General features: G+C 44.9%; 1 protein-coding gene and 1 long non-coding RNA gene across 3 annotated transcripts in view; one reads left to right on the forward strand and one right to left on the reverse strand.

Moving 5' to 3' along the window:
- LOC148219895 (uncharacterized) overlaps nucleotides 1–8516 on the forward strand; it is a 117973-nt gene extending 109457 nt beyond the window's left edge. The window contains exon 3 of the long non-coding RNA XR_015799235.1: nucleotides 8147–8516. This is a non-coding gene — a long non-coding RNA (uncharacterized LOC148219895). The remainder of the gene's footprint in view (nucleotides 1–8146) is intronic.
- Nucleotides 3448–16758, reverse strand: ISL1 (ISL LIM homeobox 1). Of its 2 annotated transcripts, XM_088155961.1 has the most exons (7): nucleotides 16740–16758; nucleotides 16496–16604; nucleotides 15423–15612; nucleotides 12184–12443; nucleotides 9868–10154; nucleotides 8291–8458; nucleotides 3448–5988 (listed from the first exon to the last, which is right to left on the reverse strand). In XM_088155961.1, exons 2-7 carry the CDS (start codon nucleotides 16521–16523, stop codon nucleotides 5872–5874), a joined length of 1050 nt encoding a protein of 349 aa, XP_088012087.1. In that variant the 5' UTR covers nucleotides 16524–16604; nucleotides 16740–16758; the 3' UTR covers nucleotides 3448–5871. The 2 variants fall into 2 exon arrangements, with proteins under 2 accessions (XP_088012087.1, XP_014739774.1); XM_014884288.2 differs by lacking the exon at nucleotides 16740–16758 and having other exon boundaries at nucleotides 9868–10151; nucleotides 16496–16733.
- Between the last annotated feature and the right edge of the window lie 10840 nt (nucleotides 16759–27598).

Below are 27598 nucleotides of genomic sequence, written 5' to 3' on the forward strand. Positions count from 1 at the left end.
TTTGAGTTAAATGCTTTTATTGATTCTAACCACCTCAAACAAGCTTTACAGTTTGCAATATTCACAAATCCAGCATGAAGGACTGATACAGAAGGCAGTATTCTAGTCCCATAGAAGATCTTTTATCTAAACTGACTTCCTCTCATTTAATTGATTTGCTTTGATCATTCCTAAAGGTTCGTGAACAAGAGCTAGTTTGAAAATTTTTACCCATTCTCTGCAAAACTTCAACTGGGAAAAAAAAATCCATAAAACTTGTAGTAACAAAAACATACACACACAGGAGTGGAGGGGGTGTTGTGACGGGGGTCGAGAAAGCAGCGGTTCTGATCCCAGCGGGACTTGAGTGTCCACTGCCACTTCCTGCTGCAGAGGTGGCCCTTCGGTGCCCGGGGGGCTAGCGGGGCACTGCAGTGGCAAGCAGTTGGGTGTGGGTTTGTCTGGGCAGCAGTCCGGTCATCCCTGCCCGGCGGCCGGGGCTGGGGGAGGCTGGGCAGCAGCAGTGGCGGCTCGGGAACAACAAAGTGGGCTGTAAAGCCTCCAGGTGGTGGGTGTATTTGTTGTCCTGTCTGGGAGGTGCGGTGGCTCCCCGGCCCCGGCAGATCCTAGTGCTGCTGTGGACATTAAGAAAAGTCTCTTTTGGCTGATTCCAAAACCAGATAAGGAGCCGCCGAGTCACCAGCTATGTCTAGACACCGGACCTCACAAGTCAAACGGCTTGTTTGGATTAGCCTTGGAGATCTACCGACCTGAACAGCCCTCCTAAAGAAAAACCACAGTAACACCCTATTTTCCTCTTCCCATTGCCACACGACGTCTGCCCGGAGCTAGAAGCCAAGTTCTGCTTTGGTCCTTGTCTCTTATTTCTGGAAAATTTTCTGTCTTCTCTCCTTGCCACAAACACACCTTGCCCTTGTTTTGTCTTTCGGAAGAAAATAAAACAAAGAAGAGACACTCCAGCAAAAAATCCAGTTTTGCACCCTTCCTTTTTCTTTCCCTCCTTCCTTCCTTCCCTCCTTCCTTCCTTCCCCACGCCACACGCCCCAGCAAAGGGCCGGAGCTGCAGGTGGTTCCTCCAGCGGCAACCGCGGCGGAGAGCGGCCGGGCCGCCGCTGGAGCTGCAGCCCCGGGAGAGCCGGCCCGGCTCGGATCTGCCGCGGCCAGGCTGCGCGCCCTCCTTGGCTCCTTCGCCCTCCCTCCCTGCCCTATAGCGAGCACTTGTTTGGAGGCCCTTAGCCGCTGCAAGAAAATTTAAGGGAATTCACGCGACACTGCAGCGTGGTACAAAAGCAGCGTCTTTCGGCTGGGATGCTGTGCAGAGCAGCATCCAGAGCCTGCCTCGAGCTCCGGCACGGGTAGGAGGCTGGGAGAAAAGTACCTATTGATTTTATGCTCTTTGCCCCTAGCTAATGAGGGCCGATACCGTGCAATATGGAAAGATCGGGTATACAGGCGAGTTTTCTCCCTTACCCACCACCACCCCCATCATCCTGGAGCCTGCTTCCTTGGGAACTGCCTTCTCCTCCTGCACTTCACAAGCCCTGGGAGGTGAGGAGTGATCCTCCAGAAGGGCCGGCACACTGGGAGCTGTTAAGTTTATGTTTGTGGCGCCTGAGCTCAAACAGTCATTCAGTGGCTTGCTCTGTTATCAAGAAAACAACAATCAGGAACAATCAGTAAACAGGATCTCTTTCCAGCCCCTTTATTAACTACTTACAGCTCCGCTAAAGCACGCAAAGCGCCCAACAGCGGCATCTCTCACCGTAAAACGCTTTCGGCGTTTCGGGCGTGTAGAGAGGGCCAGGGAGGACCAGTGCCCGTGAAACCCACTCGGTACCACGGACACTGACGCCTCTCCGGCTCCGTCCCGGGCGCTGTGCTGGGATTGGGGATGCTGCGGCCTGAGGGCTGGCATCGCCCGACATCCGTTCTTAGGTAACCCAACCTGAATTTGTTAATAAATGTATGCATACAGATGTATATAAATGCAAACACTTACTGTTGAGGTGTTTAACTGATCTCAACTCTGGAATTCACGTACCCGGCTTCTGCGTCACACTGCCACGTTGGCTGGGGATGCTGAGAGCTAATTAACCTGGGTACAAATATTGAAATGAGAAGAGTTTGAATATTGATCTCAGTGTGTGCAAACAAAGTCCTCAGAGAAATTATAACGGGCTTATTTGACACTGTTAAGGGTAGCTGCTGCAAGAAGTAAGCTGGCAGATCTGGGACTGCTAATCGCCACCCTCGGTCCATACCAGAAAGAGGAATCAGAGCAGAAACCTGACAGAGCACCATAACGACACGCATTTCATGAAGAGGATCTTTTCTCTCACTTACACAAATCCTGCTGCCCAAGCTCAAGAAGCATTCTATCGAAGGCAGTAGGACGATCCGCTTCAAAGTTTGTCTTTATTTGCTTCAGGGTAGAAAACACTCTGTAGTTTGTGGGAACCTCACAAATGCATGTAATGAAAAAGGGAATCAAAGGCCATAAAAGGAAAAAAAAAAAAAAAAAAAAAAAAAAAAGAGAACTCTGAAAATCAGACCAGTCGTGTTTAACCGAAGTTTCGAGGGAGGTTCCAGGACGACCGCGGGTGTGCGGGCCGCAGTGGCCGTGGGGACGCGGGGACCCCGGAGTGGCCGGCGCAGGAGCGACCCGACTCTTCCTAGCCCGGCACAGGGCCGGGGGTGTCAGGCAGGCCCTGTGCGGGGCTGCCGGCAGGAGCGGGGCTGCGGGCGAGTGCGCAGCCACATCCCGAGCGGGCTCGGGGCCCGCGGCTGCCGAGCCGCGGCAGCGCTCCGGCTCCAGAGGCGCTTGCAGCCCTGTGCGTTCCGAGGCACAAGCCGCGGTGCTGGCGGCCCAAAGGCCAAACCCCTGCCTCCCGGCGGGCGGCTTATCTCCACGGCTGTCCCAGCCGCCCGGAGGGCGCGCCCGGACCGCGGGGCGCCTGGCAGGGCTGGGGGTCTTTCCCTCGCAAGGGCCGGCAGTCCAAAGCCACCCTTCCCTCCTGCGTGGCCCTCGGAGCCGACAGGCATCCAGCCGCCTCCCGGTCCTTCCCGGGGCGGGAGACAGAGGGACAGCTGTCCCCAGCCCCTGGCGAGCAGGTTGCTCTGTGTGTCGGTCACCCCCGCCCTGCGTGACCCCGCGTCTCCCCCGCGGAGCCGCCGCTCCACCACCACCACCTACACGGCAGCCTGCCGGCGGCGGGCGGCGAGCGCCAAGGCCCCCAGGCTGCCCTGCCCTTACAGGTTTCCAGCGCCAGTTACAGACCCTCCCGAGTCGGAGACTCTGTCTCCAAACTCACCCAAGTGAGAGCGACTCCAACAACTTACACGTCAGACCACCGGGCAGAAATGATAACCCTTCTCCCTCCCGCCCCCCGAAGTGCCGTACCAATCCTCTGATCCTGCATGAAAACACAAGGGTTACTGATCACACAGTTTAAGGTAAATTTCATATTTATTTAAATATTTATCAAGTACTCAAAAATGTATTACACTTGAGCATACAAAATGAATCCAGTTTCTAATCAGGATGATTGAAATCCTTGTATTAGATTTTAACATTTTTTAATGTTCTCTGTACTGTCGAAATGGTTTGTCTATAGCTGAGCTTGCTCAGGGTGGGCTGAGATGGTGAGGAGGGAGGGAAAAGAAGGTTATGTTAAGAAAACATTGGGGTTTGGAGTAACTGACATGCAAACCAACTTGTCTTTGTCAGTCTGAAAATCTCTGTATGTTCCAGTCCTTAAGGGTGTTTTAAAGTGAACCTTTGTCTTGTGCTGCCCGGGAGCACTAGGGAGCACTTGGATTGAAGCAAAAACAACCCTTTCCCATTTTTTAAAATTTATTTCTTTCTACCTTTCCCCAAGAAATCGCCCACGATTCTAGCTTTCACCACCCTCTCCCCCGCAAATTAAAAAAGGAAGAAAAGAGGGAGTGAAGAGAGGGAAGTCGACAGAAAATAAGGAACATATTCGTGCAATTTCACAGCAATATCCCCGACAGAAATATCCCCACAACTATTCCTCCTGCAGCATTATTAAATTGTTTTGACAGCAGACATTGATAAATAATGGTCATACTTGACTTGTTAAGCAAAAAGCGTCCCTTTTATAAGGAGCTTATACTTAAAGTACAGGTCACTTCAACAATCTCAACAACGAGGCTTTGGTATACAGCACTTTCTTTTTATTATTTTTTTAAAAATATCAGAACTCAGCAAAAAGCCTGAGCTCTCAGTTCTTTAGATGTCTTAGCGTTATGTCTGATCATGCCTAGAGTAATATCACTTTTAAGGGCAAGGGATGGGGTGGGGAACAAGAGACTTTCTAACATTATCGATTGAAAGCTAAGGCATCCAACTAGCCCTGATACAGTTGTTGAAACGGAAATTTACAAGCTGGTCGTTAATACTTGCAATAAAATATCACACTCCTTTTATTCACTAACGACCGGCTTTGCATGCAATATTTTATTTCAGGTATTTTAGCTGCTAACCTGTAAATATTTAAAAGAGGGAACTTTGTTCATTATTTAATGTTAATATTATTATTATTATTATTATTATTATTATTTCTATTCCAAACGCTTACCTAGTGAAATAGTCCTGAAGATATAATAATTCTACATATGGCGCTTTTATTTCACATCATATTTAAGGAAAGAAAAAGGACAAAAAACACATAGAATTAGACATATAATTCAAAGACCACGGTACAACCTTTTCTTTTTTTTTTCTTTTTTCTTTTTTACTTCAGCAAACAAAAAAAATATTCAACTGACATGAAAAGTGGCAAGTCTTCTGATAATAAATAATAAATTACTTTATAATTTTGCAATGCAAGAGCAAACAAAAAGAGTGATTTTTTTTCTTTTTACTTTTCCTTTTTTTTTTTTTTTTTTTTTACTTTTTTTTCCTATATTTTTTTTCTAGAGAGTGAGAGAGAAAGAGAAAGGAAAGGAAAGAGAGAAAAACAGTCGTTATAACCAATGACTATACACATCTCTGGGGGAGGGGAAGGTTCTTGGGCGGACACATTTCAAACACAATCCCGAGACGCTTTGTGGCAAAATAGAGGTATACCTTGTTGCAATGTTTTTTATAAATTCGCCTTTAAAGAGGAATTCAAAAACCTATTTTTAATCGCATCACACTTAATAGGGGGTGGATCTCAACCAAACAAAATCAAAACCCCGCTACAGGCATGCTAGAAGAGACCCAGGAAAGAACCCCTTGTTAAGAGTCAACTAAAAACAACATTGCAAACCAATGCAGCTCCACCTTCCTGCAAGGAATCTTTCAACAATGCAGGGCTGAATCGTCTCTTTCCTGATGATGGAAAACCTACTGGAGCTTCTTTTGGCAAGGCTATCCCCAATATAGAAACAGCACCATTCGGAATGGGAGGGACCAGATAGAAAGTCCCTCTACCTTGGTTTCTCCCTAAGATGTGCAGTCAAATGAAAAGATGGTTTTTTTGTTTGTTTGTTTTTCTTTTTTTGTTTGGTTTTTTTTTTTTTTTGAGATCCACGGGTACAAATCCATTATATTTGGAAAACGTCTTTTCGACACTCCTCTGATCATTGAAAAGCGCAGGGTTTGTGGGGGTTTGTGGTTCTTTTAAGCATTTTTTTCTAGTAAGATCCCATGATTGTCTTCACAGTGTTGCTACCATATTACCTTGTCTTTTCAAATATGACTCCGTTCATCTCATGGAGCAGTTCCTTGCTAGGTTCTTTACAGGGTTGTTAAATATTCTTTCCCCCTAAATTTCGAAGTCCCAACACGTTCACTTTCCCACTCTCTTCAACAGGGGTGAGGGTAAGGGCAGAAACAACAACAGGTATTTGAATGAATGTTCCTCATGCCTCAATAGGACTGGCTACCATGCTGTTGGGTGTATCTGGCAGCTGAGAGGACATTGATGCTACTTCACTTCCAGTAGAATTGGAACCAGGTCCTCCTTCTGAAAAATTAACCTGCCAAAAGAAAAAAAAAAAAAAGAAAAAAGGAAAAAAAAGGAAAAAAAAAAAAGGGAGAGAGGAAAAAAAAAGAAGAAAAATAAGAAAAAGAACTGTTGCTACAACTGTAAAACTCAAAGAAAAGTAGCAGGCAAAGAAGAACACAAAAATAAATATACAAGGCATGCAGTCAATAGGCCTGATACATCTCCACAGGAGGCTGTGTCACTGCTGGTTGCTCTGTTTAGCTTCCCCACTGACTTCACAGGAACCTTCTTCAGGCCTTTGGCCAAATCACCAAGAAAAAGTAGATTAAAAGAATGGAAAAAGAAGACTGAAAAAATCAAGCAAATAAACAAACAAACTTATTAATGAGGCCTTCTTCCCTGTCTTGCAAGAGTGGCAATCCCAATAGGATGTTCTAGTCAATTATTTAGCAGTGCACATGTTTTCTTGACATGAAACTGAAAGATTACTTTTTTCCCCTTTTGTGCACATACCAAAATAAACCTGGAAGAAGCATCCAGGAGCAGAAGGCATTTGAAACCAGCCATCCTCTTTCATTCGTGATTCGAGGGTAGTGCTATCTCTTCTTAATGAGAGTCTGTTTGATAAAAAAGGTCACACTATTCCATCCTAATGTGCCCCGCTGCTCCCGTTAGTTTAGGAGCAGTGCTGGGAAAAGGCATGACTTGAAGGGTGGAGCTTTGTTAAATCCAGAAGCATTTCTTTGGCACCTATTTAGCTGGCCAATTCTGTGATTAAGGCCCTTTCCAGATTAGAGCCGTGCCTTGAAAGGCCAATGAACGTTCCTTCAACTATTCTTTAATTTAACTCTTTTCAGTATCAGGTATTATGTCGAATGTATATCAATACAATTTGTCAACCTAATGGTCTATTTACCTATATGTGTATTTGTACTATCCATCTTCCGTCCTGCCTTTCTTTTTCTTTTTTTTTTTTTTTTTTTTTAACTGCTTAATACAAAACCTCACTGCATCAAAGATTTTTAAAATCTCGTATTTTGTTAAGGCACAGTAAATAAAGCAACCAAGGAGATAATTTTTCTCCTGTCTGATGGACAGTTTGATTAAAGCAGGAAAAGCAGTGGTTGCTTTAGATGTAAGAGGATACAAATAGCCCTGCTGCTGTGCTACAGTTTCCTGAGCAAGCATAGTGTGCCAGAGAGGGGAGCACACTGCAGACTGCTGTTGGGCAAAAGAAAAGGGATTCTGCAGGAGAGCATGATACTAAACGGAAAAGGTCTGTACACAATGCTAGATTCAACTACAAACCTTTGTCTTCCATCACTTGGTGTAAAAAAAAAAAAAAAAAAAAAAAAAAAAATTAAAAATAAAGGAAAAAAATAAAGGAAAAAAATAAAGGAAAAAAAAAAAGCCCAGCAGATCAAAAAAAGGTTTACATGTTAATTTTTCATAACTGTTATTCTAAATCCCTGAAATACTAAACATAACGTACCTTATTATTTTAAAGATTTGGTTTTAACACACTTAGGGCAGGAAACTGACTTAAGACTGAACTTCCCTCTTTAATTTACTTTGTTGTGCCTACGTATTGTTGGTGATATGGTCCCATATGGGCTGCCAAGTGACATAGGCATAAGGAAGTGAATTAAGGACAGAATTTATTCTAAAAGGACTATTTTGTTTTGGCTTAAGGTAGTTTATTATATTGCTTGAATTTTTCACCTAAATATGTACTAGCAATATCCTTTCCAAAGAATGACACTTAATGTAAGCTCTATATATGTATAGATTCATGTGTATATATAGGTACATAAAGCTATATCTAGAAGTACATGCTTAAGACACAGACTTTGAAATTTTAAGAGATCATATTTGTCTGACAAAACAAGGGCCCTGGCTGACACTGTAATCATGTATTTAAAATTCATCCTAAAGCATAAAGGCAAAACCAGCCTGAAGTGGGGAGGGGTGAATTCTAGAAACTGCTTTCACAAATGTAAGTACAATTAAGTGACATATAAAGAATGTTTTGGTGAAGTGCTTTCAGTATTCAGGAGTGTGCGAGCTATTACCAGATCTGAGTCGAGCCTTATCCAAACTCACACTCAACTCAGAAATATCTCTGCTGTACACTAAGATCGATTTTGCTCCAAGCTCTGTGAAATCAATTCAGTTCTCTGCTTTTACAGATGCAGTCATGCCCGCCTTGCAATTTCTGGAAAACCCAGCTAATCTGGATTGCTTGTCTCTCTGAGAGCATCTGGCACCTGGAGTGAATCGCCCATTGCTCTGGCCCGGGTACCGGCTGGCTCGGGCTGGGAACCGACACTTACTAGTTGCTGAAAAGCAGGTTGGTCTATGTCACTCTGCAATGCGAAGTCACTCAGTACTTTCCAGGGCGGCTGGTAACTCTGCACCTCCACGGGGTTCGCCTGCAAACCGCCGTCATGTCTCTCCGGACTAGCAGCCACCATTGGAGTTCCTGTCATCCCTTGGATATTCTGTAAACAGCCCAGCAAAAGATGTTAATGAGCTTGGTTAGCTTTATTGTATATAAACGCTGAGTCAATAAACTGCTTTCTATCTTATCTATACGGTCGCTTGTATTTGCTTTGTTAATCTGCTGTGAATGTCTTACTCTATTCTACTCTAGGTCAGCCTGTTTCTACTCGCTGCATTTATCACGGTGGAAGTTTACTTTCTTTCTCTTTAATCCTCCTATTCGTCTCAAGGCATACCCCTCCGCCCCAAGCTCTCTTGAGCACGAGCACTCTGCATCTCGCCAATGGGCGTCTCAGAACGAGAAATGGTTAATCCTGCTCCCTTCTATAGTTCGCATCCAGTCTGGTTTTGTTTTGCGTGACCTTAACTGGATCGTATATCCAGTGCACAGCAAACCTGGGGTACGTCATTACCACGCTCTTTCAAGAAAAAAAAAAAATACTATTTTTTATAAAAATCCCCCCAGCCCTCTCAATATACCCTGTGGTGCAGGCACAGTGTACAACATAACTCCAAGCCTCGACGAATAGATTGTTCAGGCGAGTTAATAACACCGTGTTTTATTGCATTCCAACAGGGTAAAATGAAACTCCTTAAATTCCACTTAACTAGGCAGCCTTATGAATTAATAGTTATTCTCGGGTCAGTCAATATACACAGGGAGAATAACAGACTCTTCTTCAAGTGGACTTAAAACAACAGTAAAAAAAAAAAAAATTTGGCTTAAAATGGAGACAGACAATTTGTTCTGCTGAACCTAGTGCATTCCACTTCTTTACATCACCCATGCATATATCTGCAGAAAAGAGCTCAAGATAGATATAACCATATATAAATTAACCTGTTAACACTATGGTAATTCTGAAAAATTTGCATTGCATTTGTCCTTTTCTGCAGTAAGTGCACTGACAAACAGACACACTTTGTAGTATATAAAGTGCTAAGTAAAAAACCTCTTATTTTATTTTTACTTTTTTTAAAACTATTTTTACTTCTGGATTCACTCCTGTTTAAAAACACGGAAGAGGGCAAAGGCATAATTTTCTCCTTAAGGAGTGCTTTGCATTTGCAGTATAAGTATTAGTCGAGACTGGGTTTATTACATACCATAAGCTCTGCAGAGCATGCTGCAGAGAAGTTAGTCTAAGCTACTGCTTATTCTTAGTCCCACAAATTCTAAGTACACTTTAGCAGCCTAAATAGGTTCCTCGCTGTGGTCTGTTTCGATTGCACTGACAGCAGAAACTAACGGTAATGGCTAACGGTATGGTTTTCTTTGTTTTCAGGGAGATCGCAAAAAAAATTAACAGCGTCAAAACGAGCCCTGGGGCTGTCCGGGCCGGACAAAATTCCCAAGGAGAAACGCTGGGTGTAAGGCAGCACACGGACAGAGGCTGAAGCCACTTACAGTTTTGTCATTGGGTTGCTGCTGCTGAAGTTGCTTCATCATAATGCTCCTTTTTTTGTCCTTGCATCGCTTGTTTTGAAACCAAACCCTGATGACCCTCGGGCTGAGGCCAGTCATTTCTACCAGTTGCTCTTTCATGAGGGCGTCAGGTCTGGGGTTGGCAGCGTAACAGGTCCTCAAGGTGTGAAGTTGTTTTTCATTAAGGACAGTCCGGACTCGGGTGGTCTTCTCGGGCTGCTTGTGGACGTGGGGCCGCAGAGCTGGCTGTCTGGCAGAGATAGGTTCTGCTGTAAGGGAAGGGGAAGGGAGGAACAGGATCCCCATGAGTAGGAAGCAGGGAGTTTGCAGAGACTATGAATCTAAGCTGGTGGGACAGGGGAAGGTGGCGGGCGGAGGAGCGGGGAAGGGGGGCGGGTGATGAACCCTCTTTCAAAGGCCATTCAAGCACTCAGATCTATCGGACCTGCTGCAGCCTCCTCTGCTTTATGCACTCGTGGAGTGACTGACATTTCTGACTCCACAGACAATTAATTTGCAAAAACAAACCACCCCCCTAAAACCCCTAATGACAGAAGCTTGGACCTGTATGAAACTTGACAGGGGAGGGCAAATTAGCTAAGGTGTATGCGCGCTAGGAAAGCAGCAGGAGGGTTTTATGAATTTATTTCCTGACAAACCACCAAAACAGACTTTTTGGTCCGAAAATTAGTGAAGGAATACTTCTTAAATTAATCATAATTAGAGTCTGCTTCTTGGATAGTGAATCTAGTTCATTTTAGCCAGAAGCCGTGATAACGCGCAACAGCTCCCGGCAGTTTGATGCTTCCAAACCAGAGTAAACCAAGCCAAATCCTCTGCACCATGCCAATGGAAAAAAAAAAAAAAAAAAAAAAAAGAGCCTGTGAGACCTCAGTGTCTCAATACACTGGAGATGGGATTTATCTTTAAAAGTGGAGGTGCTAGGTGCATTTGCTTATACTTTTGATGAATAATTTAAAAAATATCTATCTGGTGCTTTTAAAAGGCGAGCAAGCCCAGCAACTCATGGAAACTGCCAAGAAGAGCAAAACTAGGGGTGGCATCACATCAAGAGCTCAAAGTGTTCCTGCGGTTCTGCTATTCTTCTGTGCGTTGTGTAGCTGTAGCTATTATGTGTAATCTGACCCAGTCGAAGAAAAAATAAAAACAGTACTTTTTTTTTTTTTTTTTTTTTTTGCTAAAACTGTTTAGCTAACAGTCAGAAGGGCTCGCTTTTGTACAGTCGGGTTCCGACTTTTCTAGTAGTAACAATACATCAGCAAATGCGATGACGACAATACGAAGGCTTCAAATCTTATCAGTATTGTACCTGCCGACACACTAAGCCTTTCGGAGACATGCACAAACATGATATGGGGAGCACAGTCTCTCTAGAATTCTGCCCTGATCGGTTACGGGATTATTTCTCCCTATATATAGATAGGTCACCTGAAAGCAGCTCAGAAGAGGAAAATGAACCGGTTTTAGAATAGCTGTATTTGTAAATAACTTTCAGGGTTACAGTTACTTGCACAGCAAAAAGGCTGGCCAACTTTGTATTGTCCAGCCTAGTTAGCCTCAGAGAAATGTCCCTTCCTAAAGCTAAGGGTCTCTGAGTATCTGACGTACCAGTAGAGAACTGGAAGTGTGAATGAAGTTGTAAGGTGGGGCGATTCTGAAGTTACAAGGTTAGTTTTGAGATGAAATTCTCATCAAATTACATGAAACGTTTCAAGAAGGCAAGAGTCACTTTAAAAGGCAATTACTGAAGATTAGCTTGTTGACAGTTTTAAATTACAGCCTAAGCGCTAGCCTGTAGTTATGAAGTCTATCTCTTTTCAGACCCCACTTCCTCCAGCGCTCAGAACAGCTTCTCCGTCCGCTCCTGAGGCAGCGGAGGGGTCTGAAAGCGCAGACCTGCTCTCCGCAGCAGGTCGTCCCTCTCCTGCTCAGGCTCAGGGCTGCCCCGGGCTCGGGGAGGCTGCTGGAGGAATCCCGCACCCGATGCGCGGCGGGGGCAGCAGAAGGGCAGGCTGGCGGCCGGGGCGCGGCCCCTCCGCAGGTGTTCCGCCCCACGGGTCCCACCAACGCGGGAGTTTCTGGCGGCTGCTGAACCCGCAGCAGCCCCGAGCGTGAGGCGCGCCCCCTCCGCCTCCTCTCCGCGGGCATGCACGCCCAGGCCCGGCTCCTCACGGAGGCGCGGGACCCGCTGTGACCGTGGGGCTCTCCCCGCCGCCCGGAGCGGGACCGGGCATCACCAAACCCCGCGGGTTCCGAGGCGCTGGGCGCGGGCGGTACCTGCCATCTGCAGCGGCCGAGCGGGATGCAAGGGGCTGAGAGGGTCCCCGCCGCCCAGGCTGGCCCTCTCCACCACGTCGTGGTCCGCCCGGCAGAAGAGGCCGTCCTCCCGCAGCGCGAATTCATCGCCGGGGATGAGCTGGCGGCTGCAGGCCACGCAGCGAAAACACTCGATGTGGTACACCTTAGCGCGGGCGCGCATCACGAAGTCATTCTTGCTGAAGCCGATGCTGCATTTGGCGCACTTGATGCCGTATAACCTGAGCAGGGCCCAGCCCAGAAAGAAGGAGAAGGGAGGGAAGGAAGGAGAGCACGGGAGGGGGAAGGGGGAGGGCAGGGAAGGGGCGGGGGGGGGGGGGGGGTGGAAGGAAAGGGAAAAAGAAAGAGGTTTTCACTCCCGCTCGTGGGCAGCCCCTGGCCCCGCGTAGACGCCCCACACGCAATCCACTGCTTTAAAAAGCATGGAAAATACAGAAGCCAGAAGAGGAAAGGAATAAGCCGGATTCACTCGCAGTCCTGATCCCCGTGCGGTAAAAGGCGGAGTGGACACAAACACACCGGTGAGAGGGTTGGGAGGCAGAGGTGTAAGAAGAAACAAAAAACCGACCCCCTTTCTTCCCGAGGATATCCGACCTCTCCCTCTTGCCTCAGCGCTCGGGCTGCTGCAGGAGTGGGGCCATCCCTGCTCTCTCCCTGCCTCCTCATCTGACCTAGCCTGGCCTGGGGCTGAACTGGATTACCCGGGCACACCAGGGAAAGGCGACACTGCCGAAGCTGCCATCCCAGACACAAACCTGCCAGCTTCACCAAACTGTGATACTTTTTGCGCGGAACCCACTCAAGACTTGTGCCTCTTGACGTGTGTTCGGACTCTCGTCAGCTTAGCCTCCGGGACCCAGCAGGGGTGACTGCCAGCGCAGGGTCTCTTGCCCTAGTCTATTCTCACCAGATTAATTTAATACAGCAAAATAAGCATAACACACATGCCTCCTCAGGCTCACATATAGAGTAGTGTAACTCCTCTCTCCCTCCCCCAACAAAAAGGCAGTTTCGGTGCTCTGGCTCTACAGCTTGTCTCTACCTCAGCTTCTCTGCCCCGTCTCGCCTCCTTCTGACGCTCCCACCTTGAGCCGGGGCTCAATCGCTCCGGTAGGAATGAAAGGGCAGCCTCCCGCTGACAGCCTCACAAAGCAAATTACGAGTTTCTGGAGTGGGTGGTGGGCTCCTCGTCTCACATGGAGGAGAGGACGACAGTACACCCACCAGGAGATAAACGTAAGAAAATCCTCCAACTCGGATGTCGAACTGCACACTTTCTTGTCTCCCACTGTCCTTCTTATCCAGAAGTCCTTGGTATGATTAAAATTAACATCTTTCCACAAATGTCCGGGTACATGCACTTATGCACGCTCACAACCCACGGAACTGTGAAAACTGCACCTAAAACTGAGCTAATATTTATCCCCACCAATTTCCTCACCAGTATACTTCCTTAAAGATACAGTCTGTAATGTATGCTTGTGAGTACACACTTCTTTAGCTTTTATCGTTATAGAGGTGTACTAATCCTGTATTAAGAGCTGCATATACCCGAATTCCAATTTTGAGAAGAAAAGATTCAAACGGCTAAACAGCAAAAGAACAGAGCGATTGCCAAGTAGGTGCATTCATAGGTACAAAAGTTGCGGTGGTTGCCCACAGGTTTGACACTTAGAGATTGATTCATGGTCTAATTCAAAGCCAACTTGCACGTAAGGTATTTTTTCCTTTTTAAATTATAGCAAATTAAATGCATTCCGTATTAATCTAAAAGGGCTGATTGTTGTTTGTTTTTTTTTTCCGCTTGAATTTCTCCAGCTCAGTTCTATAAGGAGGTAAGTGAACATATTTCGGTCCAAACGTTTACGTTTCATTTGAATTTAGAGGAAAGACAACATTAAAGAGAGCTGTTCCACCATTCTTTTAAAAGTAAAGAATTAAAAAAAAAAAAAAAAAAAAAAAAAGGAAGAAAAAGCTCTGGTTTTCGCCATTTTAGAATTTGGACAATAATCTCACAATGGCTTGAAGGAATGGTTTGCTTATAAATTGTGCACTAGAGAAGGAAAGATTCGAGGGTTTTATTTCAATTCAGTATCACACAGAAATCAGGACATATCTTAGGTGGCTAGGTGATTTGCTTTCAAAACTTTCTGAAAAAAACAAAAAAAAAAACAAAACAAAAAACAAAACTGTTCATACCTCAGTGTCATACAAACTTATGATTTGGCAAACCCAATAGGCGACACTGAAATGGATCAGCATGACCCAGGAGCACAAATAATAAACACACTCGAAATTCCTGCTTTGGTTTCTCTATAGTGTCAGCATTGGCAACTCTCACATTTTATCAGTTACCAGATTTTAATGTGAGGAAGGAAGCGGTTCCATTATCTAAATATACCCAATTGTTCGCGAACAGATGATGGGCAATTTGATCTGCTCTGTCTAATTCATCAGTACAGATAAGATAAGAAAGAAAAGGCAGTCAGATATCACCAAAGGGGTTAATATTTAAAAAAGATTAAATGTCAGTTATTTTAGCTAAGAAACATTTCGGTCATCCTCCAGTCCGAAGGAAATTTGGGGATTGTTTTTGTCTTCCTTTTTGTTGTTGTTGTTGTTTTTCTTTTTGTTTGGTGGGGTTTTTTTTGTTTGTTTGTTTGTTTTTGATAGGCCTAGGTTAAGTAGGGTTTTCTTTTTCTTTTCTTCTCTTTTTTTTTTTTTTTTTTTTTTTTTCTTTTCTACCCGTGTATTTATTTTTACGGCATGCTTGAAGTGCCTTTCTTTTGAATGTCACTATGTCTTTGCAGAAACACAGAGATGCATTTCTCAGGTTGTCTTAGAAAGAGATCTATTCCGTATTGCTCATAATATCTACACTATTGAAAATATTCTTCGCTATCTACGATTCCCCCCTTGGTTAGAATTACAGGATGCATTGCCAAAGTCCACAGAAAGGTCCTACACGGTCCCGAACCTAATTCTAGCAATAAAGATATTTGCATATACAAAGAAGATAAAAAAACTTCACTACTAACTTTTTTCCTCGCAGGTCTATTCACGGGAAAACACGTAAAAACATACCAATTATCTTTTACCCGTTTCCTCACAGTTTTCCCTCTTAATTCCTTAGTCAAATTTATAGAGTTAAAAAGAAAAATAAAATCTCACCGAACAATTAAACAACGTAAATGTCGTACCTGATATAATCTCTTTTACAGTAGGTTTTGCCATCCCTAACAAAGCACGTACAGGTCTCGTCCAAATACTGATTACACTCTGCACACTTCAAACACGCCGCATGCCATTCCAAATCCGGAGAAACCCTCAGAATATACTGATCGTGAATTTGATTGCCGCAACCAACACATAGGGAAATCAGACGTTTTTCTGAAATGAAAATAAATACATGATTGACTAACCGTTTACTCTCCTACAGAGATAAACACACTTTTAATGTCATTCCCTTATAAAACGTATTGTGGGAACGTTGTTTGGTGTCTGCCTTTTTTGTTTGTTTGTATATTTGGGGGGGGGGGGGGGTGTTTGTCGGGGCTTTTAGTTTTTTGCTTTTTTTTTTTTTTTAAGAATATGACACTTTTGGATCGTAATTTTAGTGTGCCATCAAAATCTTGCGTCGCTTAGAAAGGAGGGGGGACACATGTTAAAATGCAAACGTGACGAATCTTTGGGGTGAAGGTCCTCATTTCACAAACCTTGCAGGGAATCAAAACTCAAAACTACCACTTTGTTTAATTTTTATTTTATTGTTTTCTTATTTGAATGCCCTGCCTTACGAGGAGAGCACCTATGTGTTTCGCTTCGCATTTTAAGAGGCTCTGCCTGGAAACGATGAAGCATGGTTGGGTGCACTTCCCACACAGCCCTTTCCCTCAGAAGAAGGGAGTCGAGGCTTCTAGCAAGAACAAGCATCATTATAGTTGTCACTTGCTCTCTTTTGCAAGTCTAATGCTAATACCCCTGAACCGACTAGGTGCTGGATAGTCAGTCTCACCACAGCCTATCAAGAGAAGAATTTAAGGCTCCGTGGTTGGAGACCCCATCAAAATCCTGTCTGCTCCCCAAACTTTAAGAGAGTAAGGACCCCAGGCTGTTAACATATAAGGCTACGACAGAGCAAGCATGCAGGCATGGTAACAAAGGCACCTTCTCTATCATTCAAATGAAGTTCAGCACTTTAGCAGTTCGTCTGCCTGAGACGATTACAATAGACAGCACATTTATTCCAACAACGGTAAAGATTCCGCCTTACTTTTTGGTGGGTCTCCCATGTCTCCCATATCTGTAAGAGGGTGTAATGTCCACAGTGAAATGGTGTACGGTTTCGTTTTAAGACCCCAAAGTAGGTTTGAGAGCTGTCGCTAAAAAAAGGAACAATAATAATAACAAAAATAAATAATAATAAAAAAAAAGTAGAAGTATTAACAGAGGCAAAAAAAAAATCGAAATCGGAAAAAAAAGGGTGAAAAAAAAAATAAAATGGCACAAAACACCACCGGCGTGGGAGACACTGTCAGGGCTGCGGAGAGAGAAGGGGACGCGCGGCGAGGCGCAGTGCGGGGCGCGGCGCCGGGGGCGCGGCGGGGTCCGTCCACGCGTAGCGGCGCGGCGCGGCGGGCGCGGTGCGGAGCGGTGGCGGCGCGGCTCGGCGCGGTGCGGTGCGGTGTGGCGCGGTGCGGTGTGGCGCGGTGCGGTGCGGAGGCGCGGCGGTGCCGGACTGGGCGCTGGCGGCGCGGGCACTCGCCTCGCCCTTATCTCTTACTCAAACTTCTCTGCTCCAACTCAGCCCGCTCGCCATTGGCGCGACGTCACGCGCGGGCACGTCACGCCCGCGCACGCCCATTGGCTGCGGGCGGCGCGGCGCAGCTGCTCTCATTATCATATTTCAGCGTCTGGCGGCGCGGCCGCCCGGCTCGGGTTCGCGCGGCCAACTTTTCCTCGCTCCTTATTTGTATTTCCCTTTATACTTTCGTCTTGTCGCTCTCCTGCATCGCTTATCTCGCGTCACACCTTTCATTTTTCTTCCAGGCCCCGCTCGGGTTCCTGTACCCCTTCACCTGTCCAGGCTTGCTGCGCCACACGCACCGTTTCCATATGGATATATACATATACACACACACACACACACACACACATATATACATATGCATTTATATGTATATATGTGTGTATGTATATATAATTTTTGTAGTGGTGGTATTAAACCAACTGTTTTCTTCCTGAGCGTTTACCTTTCCCAGGAGGGTGCCACGCTCTGGTTTACCCAGGTGGAGATGCCCTGAAGAGGGAGCGTAGGGCGAGATGGCTGAGCACGACCCCAGCCACGAGATGGGACTGTTTACATTTCTCCTCCAGCCTCTTTCTCTTAAATTCGTGGATAAAATCTTCAATATTTCTGTTAAATACAAGATCGAAGAAGGTACTAATATTTACCTTAAATTGTCTCTCTAGAACTTCTGCCTTTGCCCAAAGAGAATCCCTTAAAATTCTTATTATTAAAAAAAAAAAAAAAAAAAAAAAAAGGGTGGGGGGTGGGGAGAAGACGCGGACTTGCTGCCGGAGCGGACCTGCGGCGCTGCTCCCTGGAGGCGATGTGGGGAGTCCTCAGCCGAGAGCCGCGGCCAGGAGAGGTGCGGTGCGGTGCGGTGCCCTCGCCCTCGTCTGCGCAGCGGCGTACGGCGCCGCTCGGATTCCGGAGGGCAGTTATCTGAAAGTTTCCCAAACCGGGCAAAACGCATCTTAGACATGGGCACTGATTTCTTTGTGTGTGTTTTTCAAAGGGCAAATTCCACTTCGGCTACTCAGTGCCTGTCCCTTAGCCTGTGCCGAACTGTACCCATTCCCGAGAGCGACCGCCCCATGCTCTTCCGACACCCCCCTCTCCACACCCGGATTTAAACGTTCCCTTTGAGTTTGTTTAGATCCCATTTTTGTCTTCTGCTCCACATGGACTGTTATACCGCCCTCATCAACGTAGGGTAGAAGTGCCCTCCAATCACTATTCATCAGGAAAATATACTTGTTTTCAATGTCCCGTGTTTTTAAAAGGCAAGTTTGGGTGTTAGGAGAGGCAAAGCTATATTCATAGAGAATAATTTTCCACGAAGAAGTCTGGTTGCAATGAAACAGCCAAGAAATAGTTCTGAAACTCGCATTTGCTATTGAGAGAGCTACTAAACAACGGACCATCTTGGATTTCTAACTTACTTTGCAAGATGTTTTCCCTTCCGAAGCTGAGGGAGCAAACACACCCTCCAGGTTTATTTCAAACAAGAAGCGAGACTCAGTGTTGCCACTTGCGGAGATAACTAAACTGCCCTGAAATGATCTCAAGATAGTGTCAGGAGGTAAAGATATGGTTGTAAACACTCGCACACAGTTAATTTACATATGCGACGTTTAAATAAATAGTGTGAAATGCAGCTTTTCTAGGCGATCACTTCTACACCCAAGCAACTGGCGATATATATATATGTGGGGGCGTTTATGTACATGCACATATATACGTATAACTATGAACACTTAGGCAATTAGGTATCAGAATAGTAGCTGCAATTCTCTGTTAGCTGAGTAAACCAAAAAGCAGTTTGAAAGACTTCTGAGCCGGGCAGCTTCGGACACCCTGGCACGTGTTTTGGGGCAAACCGTTAGTAATGGCCAATTTCACTGCAATCCACCGCTGCAGCGCCGTGCCCGCTCGGCTCGTCCGGGCCGGGGGAGCACAGTGGCGCTCGCTTTCTGCCTGCGGGCCGGTCCCTCGGTGCTGCGCGGTCCCTCCGCGGGGCCCGCCCGGCCTCTCCCCGCGCCCGGGCGCGCAGGCAGCGCGGCGACCTCTGCTGGCCGCGGGGCGAGCGACCGCAGCCCCGCGCGGTGGGCGCGTGTCGGACCTTTTGTGTCTTTCCTCCCGGTACGCTGCGAATGTCATCCTCTACCCCTCCCCGAGGGGCATGCCCGGGCCTCCTTCCTTCCCGCACGCCATCGCCTCCCCCCGGGGTGACCTCGCGCGCTGCGAGCTGGAAAAACGTCCGAGTAATTAAAAAAAAAAAAAAAATCCAACGACTGAGAAAAAGAAAATGTCAGGATTTTATGAGACTCGAAGAGAGAAGGTGTTTTTCCGTACTGAATTCTGTTCTTTTCCCCCACCTTGGATGTTTGTATATAATTTTTTAAAAAATGATCTGTTTAAAGTACAGCTCCTCCCAGATTTGAAATAATACATCTTATTTTTCACCGTTACACCCTTGATTGAAAATAATTCAATCTGGTTGTAATTCTATTAACCCCCACCTCCTAACTTTTGGTTTAACTACTAGTTCTGGGAGAGGTGACTGCATTTTAAGCTTGATCTTTGCAAATGATGTGCAATAAGCGAGAAACCTGTCTCCGCCCCACAAACCAGGATTGGGAAGAAAAGGAGGGCTTTGATCAAGGGTTTTTTCCCCTCCTGCGCTACTGATTTGCTTACTGTGTATTCGATTCGCGTTCCCAGTAAGGCGAAGCTCTATATTTAGCCGGCATCAGAATCGGGTTTAAGGGAGTGGAATAATGAGTGGAACTGCCAGTTTCAATGAATAAGGTATTTAGAGGAAAGCCCTGGTGAAGGATTTCTCTTTCATGATATAAGTATACACGTGAATGGGAAGACGTAAACCGAGATTTGTACATATATAAGACACTTCCGAAAATACATGTTCCCCCCCACCCCCGCACATCGTATTTATTTACTTTTGGGATGGGGGCTGGGAAAGCTTGCTAAAAGTCGGTGACTCTACACAGTAATCAATAGCTTTCATCACGCTGAGGGGCTCAAATGAGATTATATGCATTCGAGGGACGGGAACGGGGGCAAAAAAAAGCACAAAAAACCAACACAACCCCAAACCACTGTGGCGATTAACCCTTTCCGTCCCGTAAAGAACAGCTGTAAATTCTGTCCTGAGTTTGCTTAGCGGAGAAAACTAGGACGGCTTTCCAGGGGAGAGGTAAAAAAAAAAAAAAATCAGCTTTAGGAAATGATTAAGGAGGTGTTGCTAGTTTCGGAAGAGAGGAAGTGGGTTCGCTAGGGGCTGGGTGAGATGCCCTTGCTAGGAGCTGAGGCAGTACTGCGGTGCGGCGGCCGTGCGCCGGGTGCGAGGGGTAGCAAGGACTCCTGCCCGCCCTTGCGGGGCTTGTCGCCGTCGCCGTCCCAGGGTTCAGGCCAGGGCACCTGGCCGCAGGAGGCAGCGACTCTCCCACTCCGGTCGGGAGAGCTATTTTTGTCCCACGGCATGTTGGTGGCTCAGCGCAGCCTCGCCAATCGAGCAAGCAGAAAGTCTCCTACAGTCTGCTCCAGCTTAAAACTTGAGGAGCTCTGGACCAAAAAGATGCTTTGCAAAAAGGGTCTAGATTTGAGTTCCTATAGGTTCAGATTTCCCCTCGGTGTCTTGCGGAACGTGGCGAGGAGCTCGTGCGATGGATATGCCGAGAGGAGAAGAGGTTTCGCACAAGGCTGAAACTGGAAACAGCTCAGCGGGGAAATCAATCACGAAATGAATTAGCTGCTCCGGGGTGTAGGCTTTGACTCATCTAGAGGTGTGCGATCTTTAATCTTCAAGTCTTAGCTACTGCATGTGAGGGAGAAGTGTACCATAACAGCACTAAATCTATCAAAACAGAAGAAAACCTGTCAGCGGGCTTCTGCACGCCCAGAAAACCTTCCTGACTTTTAATAATACAATCAAGCTTATTAAATCCCGCTACTGCTTAATTAAAAAAAAAAAAAAAAAAAAAAAAAAAAAAAAAAAAAAAAAAAAAAAAAAAAAAAAAAAAAAAAAAAGCAAAAAGCAGAACGCAGTCATCCTTTCTCTCCTAGAGCCTTTCTCGGAGTTCAGTAAGACTCGGAGCGTCTCCACATCACCGCATCCTCTTTTTATCCAGCCAGAAGTGGACACGCTGTCATGGGTAGCCTAGACAGGTCTTTGGCAGGTGGGGAAAATAAGTCCCCGCAAAATTCTGGGGAGAAGAAAATCCCCAAAAGATGTTAAGGAGGTGTCAGAGCACGGGTCGGGCCGAGGCGCGGAAAAGCCCAGTTTACTCTTCAGCCGCATTCTGCTTGGCCTTAGCTCCGGCATCCCCATCCTCGCACACGGGGAGCGAGGCAGTTCGGGGATGTTTATTGCTTTAAACTTTCCCCTTTGTTATCTTCTCAGTGTCAGGAAGTGTTCGAGGACAGGAAATACAGCGGCGATTTAGTCTCCGGGGTGAACAGAAATCTCAAGGCAGCTAGAGAGTTTCAGGCCCACTTTCAAGTTCCGGCTCTGATGGGGGTCCCGCCGGGGTGATCGGGCCCTTTCGTTCCCTCCGGGGGCCATGGGGGCTGTGTGGGCCGTGGCAGGGAGGCAACGACCCGAGCCCAGCCCTGCTCCGGTCCCAAAGGACGCCCGTCCCACATCGGGGATCAAACAGGCGGGAGAGAGGGGATGCAGAACAGCGGAATAACCCTGTCCCCTAACGAGTCTGTCCTGCCATAAATGTGCGTAGGGGACACAGCAATCCTACCCCTACGTAAATAGGATGATTCTCTTGGGAAATTTTCCTCTCCGAAATACCCTCAATCAGCGTCCCGTTTTAGTGCTGGTACAATGGTGGCTTCTTCACTTCCCAGGAAAACAGCCCACAATCCCGTCTCTGGAATGCGGCTTTGGAAAGGGAAAAACCCCAAAACCCCACCCTGCCCCCCACCTAAAAATTAATAACGTCGTCCTCGTCAGCGACGAGGCAGCAGAGCAGCAGCCGGGGCGGGCGCGGGGGCGGCAGGAGGGCGCTGGGTACCCGGCACATCGCGCCCGGCTGGGCGGCAGACAGCGGCCGGCTCAGCTCAGCTCAGCTCAGCTCAGCTCAGCTCAGCTCAGCTCAGCTCAGCTCAGCTCAGCTCCGCGGGGCTCCCGGCTCTGCGGGCCGCCCGCCCGGGGCCGGGGCGAGGAGGCGAGGGCGGCGGGAGAGCAGCGAGCCCGCCCGGTGCCAGCGGAGCCGGCGCTGCGGCTGGAGGAGCGGAGGAGCCTTCGTCCCTCGGGAGCAGCGGGGCGGTCGCCAGGGCCAGGGCCACCCTCGCCCCTGGCCCGCTGGCGGCAGCGGCTGCAGTGCCGCACCGACACCGAATTCCGCCGTGCGGAAGAAGGCACTGCCCAGCTGTCTTTCCGAGAGTCTCGCTTTCCTCTCCAGCGCCTCGCTGACCTTCGCAACGGGGTTTCAGGCGATGCAAAAAAAAAAAAAAAAAAAACAAAAAAAACCCAACACCCCAAAACCACCGAAAACAAACAAACAAACAAACAAACAGACCCCCCCAATCCAAACAAAAAAAATTACCCCAACTGCACTCCAACATCGGCAGTGAACACCAAATAAATGGAGGAGTATAACAACTGGAAGACACTAAGTTTTACGACTGGTTTTGTCTGACGTGCAGTGACCTACTTCAGACCCAACAGAGGATATACCACACGTCTTTGGTCATTATAAGGTGTATTTATTGCTTCTCAAATGAGCATAAAAAGGTTGACAACTGCAACCAAAACTGAAAAACATTCTATACATTTTAAAGCCAAACACAGAGCTATCTGCATAGAGGTTAGAGATGTCAGGTTAATCAGCTGAGGAGAGTTAGTATGTATAAACAAAAATTATGCCTGGTAAAATTGGATATTATTGCTTAGATCCTTCAAATAAATCTTGTAAAATTAACAGCCAGAGAAGCAGTAGGGAGACCCAAAAATGAGACCAAGTCCAAAGAGGGAAAGGTTAGAACACAAGAACGTTTTGGCAGACTGTCTCGTCCATTATATAGTTTATTATATTTCTGAGGAGAGGCTGCCTTATTGCAACAAGAAAAAACAAAAACCAAATCAAAACAAAAACAACTGAAAAGGATTTGCATAATGCTAACACTGCAATTTTCAACGTTACAGACACAACTTGTTAAAGAGGCTACATACAACATAGGAGAATCCTAAGTGAAAGGTTGTGCAACCAGAATGTTAGTGGGATGAATTAAAGATGGACCGTGATCCTTTGTACAATATTTTTCATGCATGAAGGCAAAAGGAGGGTCTGTGGAGGGGAGTTTTTATGTGTTGTCCAATGTTCAGTGGTCTGTCTTTTGAACAGGGCAAATAAAAGCCATCAATAAATAATAACTCTTACATTAAGTACAAGCATGTACAATATACTTATGGCTTAGCATTTTTTCCTGCTAATGGGACATGTGCCATGCATTACGTATGAAGATGAAAGGCATATCATACAATATGGTGGTATTGGGTGTTATGGGTATGTAGGTAGAAAGCAAGTCAGAGTATTAATGCAATAGGCACCACAAATACATGTGTTACATGTTTGTGACATTCATCTGGAGCATATAATCCTTATTAAAGCTACTTGTGGTTTCCTTTGTATTTCCCAGAATCCTGCATTCCATCCCAGCTCATGACAAGAAATGTACCATGACTAAGTGTAGCAAGAGCTTGAGATGCTTGTCAGTGTTTGTCCTCTTCCTCTACAAGGTGTGTATTTCTGGCTGTGTAGTTATTTTGTAATATTTTAATAATCATATTGTAATTTTTCCAACTGTGTTGCACCCAGCTTCAGTTTACCTAGGTAAACAAACATGTACAGGGTGAACTCAGCATCTGAAGATCCTGCAGTGCAGGGTGTACTTAAGCAGTTTCACTGCCATAAAGACGTTTGGCAGATAAGGAATTTTTAAATGGTATCAACTTCCTACCTATGCATGTAATGTATTTGAACTGCAGGTCAGGGGAAATTTAATGTCTTTAGGACAGTTTTTCAGCTTGCCTGTAGGTTGTCTGCTCTGTGCTAGTCCACTCAGTTTCATGACAGTTTGGAAAAGAAAGGAAATCTCCTTGGAGAAGGCAGGTCAGCAAATATCTTCTAACCCAAGGACCATACTCAACATGTTCTCTGGGCAGCACTGCAAGTGCAATCAGTAAAGAGGTTCCTCTGCTGTAAACGGTTCCAAAATTAATAGAAGGCCTAGGAGACAGGCTAGATATGATCTAATCTGAAAACCATATACATTTGATCCATGCTGTAGGATAAAATATATGTGTAAGGAGTGGTTAAAGAGAATCGAACCTAGGGAAAAGATAGAAAGAGGATGAGTGTGGTTTTAGGGGTGGGAGAAAAATATTTGGAGCAAAAATACACAGAGGAACAAACAGAATGACAGAGGGCAGAGGTGAGAGAAATATTTAAGAAATTGAATGCAGTGTCACTGGAAACTGAGAAAATAAGGAAGAAGGGAAGAAACCAGTGTTGAAAAGAATATAAAAGAAAGAAAGAGAATTAAGAATGGAGAGACGGAAGATGGAGGCAGGACAAGAAAACAGAAAGATGAAAGCTTCTTTCCAGAGTGTGTTTGTAATTGACACTGAGACTGTGACAAATCAGATGTTGCCAGTAATGATGATGATTTGACACTCAACTGCAGAAGTTTTCCAATCTCCTTCATAAAAATATTTTTCTGTTAGAGTATAATCAGTCTAAGTGACAAAATATGGTTATGCTTATATTAATTTCAACATAATAATTGTTTACTTTTTTGCCATTCTTGAATTTGTGTAAGATTTCTTTCTTATAATAAAGGAAATACTTTTTGTTTGTTTGTTTCTTTGTTTTGTTTTTAAGAAAGCACTGCTCTTTTAAAGGAAAATACCCACTAAACCTGCCTTCCCAAAAATGTCTCTCTTTCTGTAACTCCTGTAGGTCAAAGAGGACCCCTGCTCCACATATGTGCAGAAACTAGCAGGCCTATAAAAACTTGATGTGAATCAGCACTGCTCCATTAAAGGTCAACTACAGCTGAATCAAGCTACTCTTAAAAGGCATCTACCAGAGAGAAGAAATATGAGACAGACAGCAACAGTATAGAAAGGGATAGGTATTAATCAGAGTAGAAGACAGACAGCAAAAGCAAGAAAATTCTGCCAAGCTTTAATACTTTCCCACTAATATGTTCAACAATGGCCTTATACCCTACACACTCTGGCTAAGGTCATGTTGAACTAAGCTATGCAAAAGGAAGCAGCTGTCAACTGTAGCACATGGCAGATGGAGAAATCTTATCAGATTTTTAAAACATGAAATTGCTTTTTTTTTCTTTAATTTAGAAATTGATTTGCTGTGTGACATTAGAAACCCTTATACTGGCACCACATGTTGCAATGAGCCATCTTCTACCTCTATGTGACAAGATAAGGATGTTTTTACTGTTTGTGTATATTTTGCCAAACTTGGATTTTCAGAAATGATTGGGGTCAGCTTTATTTATCTGTTTCAGACCTGCTTCCCCTTTATCTGGGCTGTACTATAAATATTATTCTGATAATGATGAGTTTGGTAACATTTGCTTATGTGGTGAAAAGGGAAAAACAGTTTGATTTCAGGAATTATGACAGGAGGTCAGAACAGGTGAGCAGAATAGTCCTTCCTCCCTTTCAAACCTCTGTTAGAAAGCTAGCAGAATTTCTTGGTGGAGCTTTACCAATCTGAACAGTTTACAGAATCCATGATTCAAAAATTTAGCAAATGGTTAATAGTTTAAGACAAAGATTAGGTGTTCTAGAAGCACGAACCTGCTCAGAAGCACCACTGAAAATGGGCTTTGAATTTGCTTTATGACAAGATGGAATTGTTTGCTTAAAAAAAAAAATTAATACTGTGCTCAACTGTTGGTTTTGCAGCGTCTCAAAGACTACACAAAGTCATTGCCTTGGGGAGTCACTCAAAAGTTTTTAGCTAAGCAACACAAATTGAGGCAGGCAATAATAATTTTACCCACTTTACAGATGCACTGAACTCTCCTTTGAGTAAAAAAGGGTGAAATTCTGCTGTCAATATCATCAGCATATTGAAAAAGAGGCTTCATGTGCAACAACCTGAGTTATTGTGTAACAACTTGAGATATTTCTCAGCTTTAAAGATCAATGTAACACAATTTCTGCATCTTTATGTTTCAGATAATAAATATGTGTTACTAATTTAGCTCTGTGTGCAATATTATACTGGCGCATAAGCTTTAATATGTAAGCAGATATAAACCCAAATATTTTTACATACATTTTCATCTGTGAAAGCTAGACCTGCAAATCTAGCAGGTGTTCCTGCCCACCAACAACAGTTATAAAGTAACAAAGCACACAAAAATTAGGATAATACATTTTTCCTTTGATTATTTATGATGCAAGTGTACTCCTTTAAGAGCTCTGCTTATAAAGGGGTAAAGCATTTGCCTGTTTCTAAGGACTCAAGCAAGTCCACTGTTTAAGAGGCCTTTCTGAAGGCAGGTCGTATATGGCTGAGTCCCTGACACCTTTCATTCATTCACAATAATTCTCACTTTTTGTCATCACCACAAAAGACTGATTACAGTTGTTTAGAGTGAAATCTTGCTCCATTCCTACAGAAAAGGGAAAAAAGACTTTCTGAAAATTACTAGCTTGAATTGTTATTTGACTTCATGTCTTTCCTATTTTTGGAAGAAGTGTTTTTGTTTATATAGATTGGCTGCATCTAAACACACTTTGCATCTGTAGTCCTCTATAAATTTAAGAGCTCAAAAGGAAACACGACATACTTCAGAAGTGCTGCTCTTAGACTGAGGGAAATAAAGGGCAACGATTTTACAGAAATTGTTTATGGAAAGTAAAGAGGATGTTAGGTAAAGGTTCTTGCAACTTGCTTCTCTTTTATGAATGTTTCAACATAATTTCCTGTTATCTTTTCTTCCTGTGAGTTAGTCCTATTTATTATCATTGAATGGAAGAAAAACAATGATTGAATGTATATGAACACAGCTTACATTAATATGATTATCTGGAATAGAGAAGCATGACTGTCTAGAACTGTAGAAGTACGCATTTTGAGGTCTAAACACAGAAATTCTTATTCAGAAGATCAATTACATTGATGGTATGATGGTAATCAGGTTATACGTATATGTAGATTTATTCATTTAAATCACTCCTTTTATAAATGTTTCAGTACAGAGTTCTGCAACAGAAACCTTAGTTGAAGCTGTTATTTTCCTCAGGTCAGTAAAATTTTCATATGAGAAAATACCCCACATGCTTAAACACTTAAATATTTTTTCTATCTAATATATATCCACTACAGATGAATTTTTTTTTTCCCCAGAAGGCAACAAAATTGAGTACACCATAATCATTGGAATACTCTTTGTCAGAAGCTGGAAATATCTTGCTCGTCCGTTTACAGAAGCAAAATTGACATAAGCTTCACAAAATTTTACCTAAGACAAACCAAATTTTTATAAATTAATTGGAAAAAGTATTTTTATAGA

Source organism: Sturnus vulgaris, chromosome Z, assembly GCF_052056855.1.
Source record: "Sturnus vulgaris isolate bStuVul1 chromosome Z, bStuVul1.hap1, whole genome shotgun sequence".
NCBI lineage: Eukaryota > Metazoa > Chordata > Aves > Passeriformes > Sturnidae > Sturnus > Sturnus vulgaris.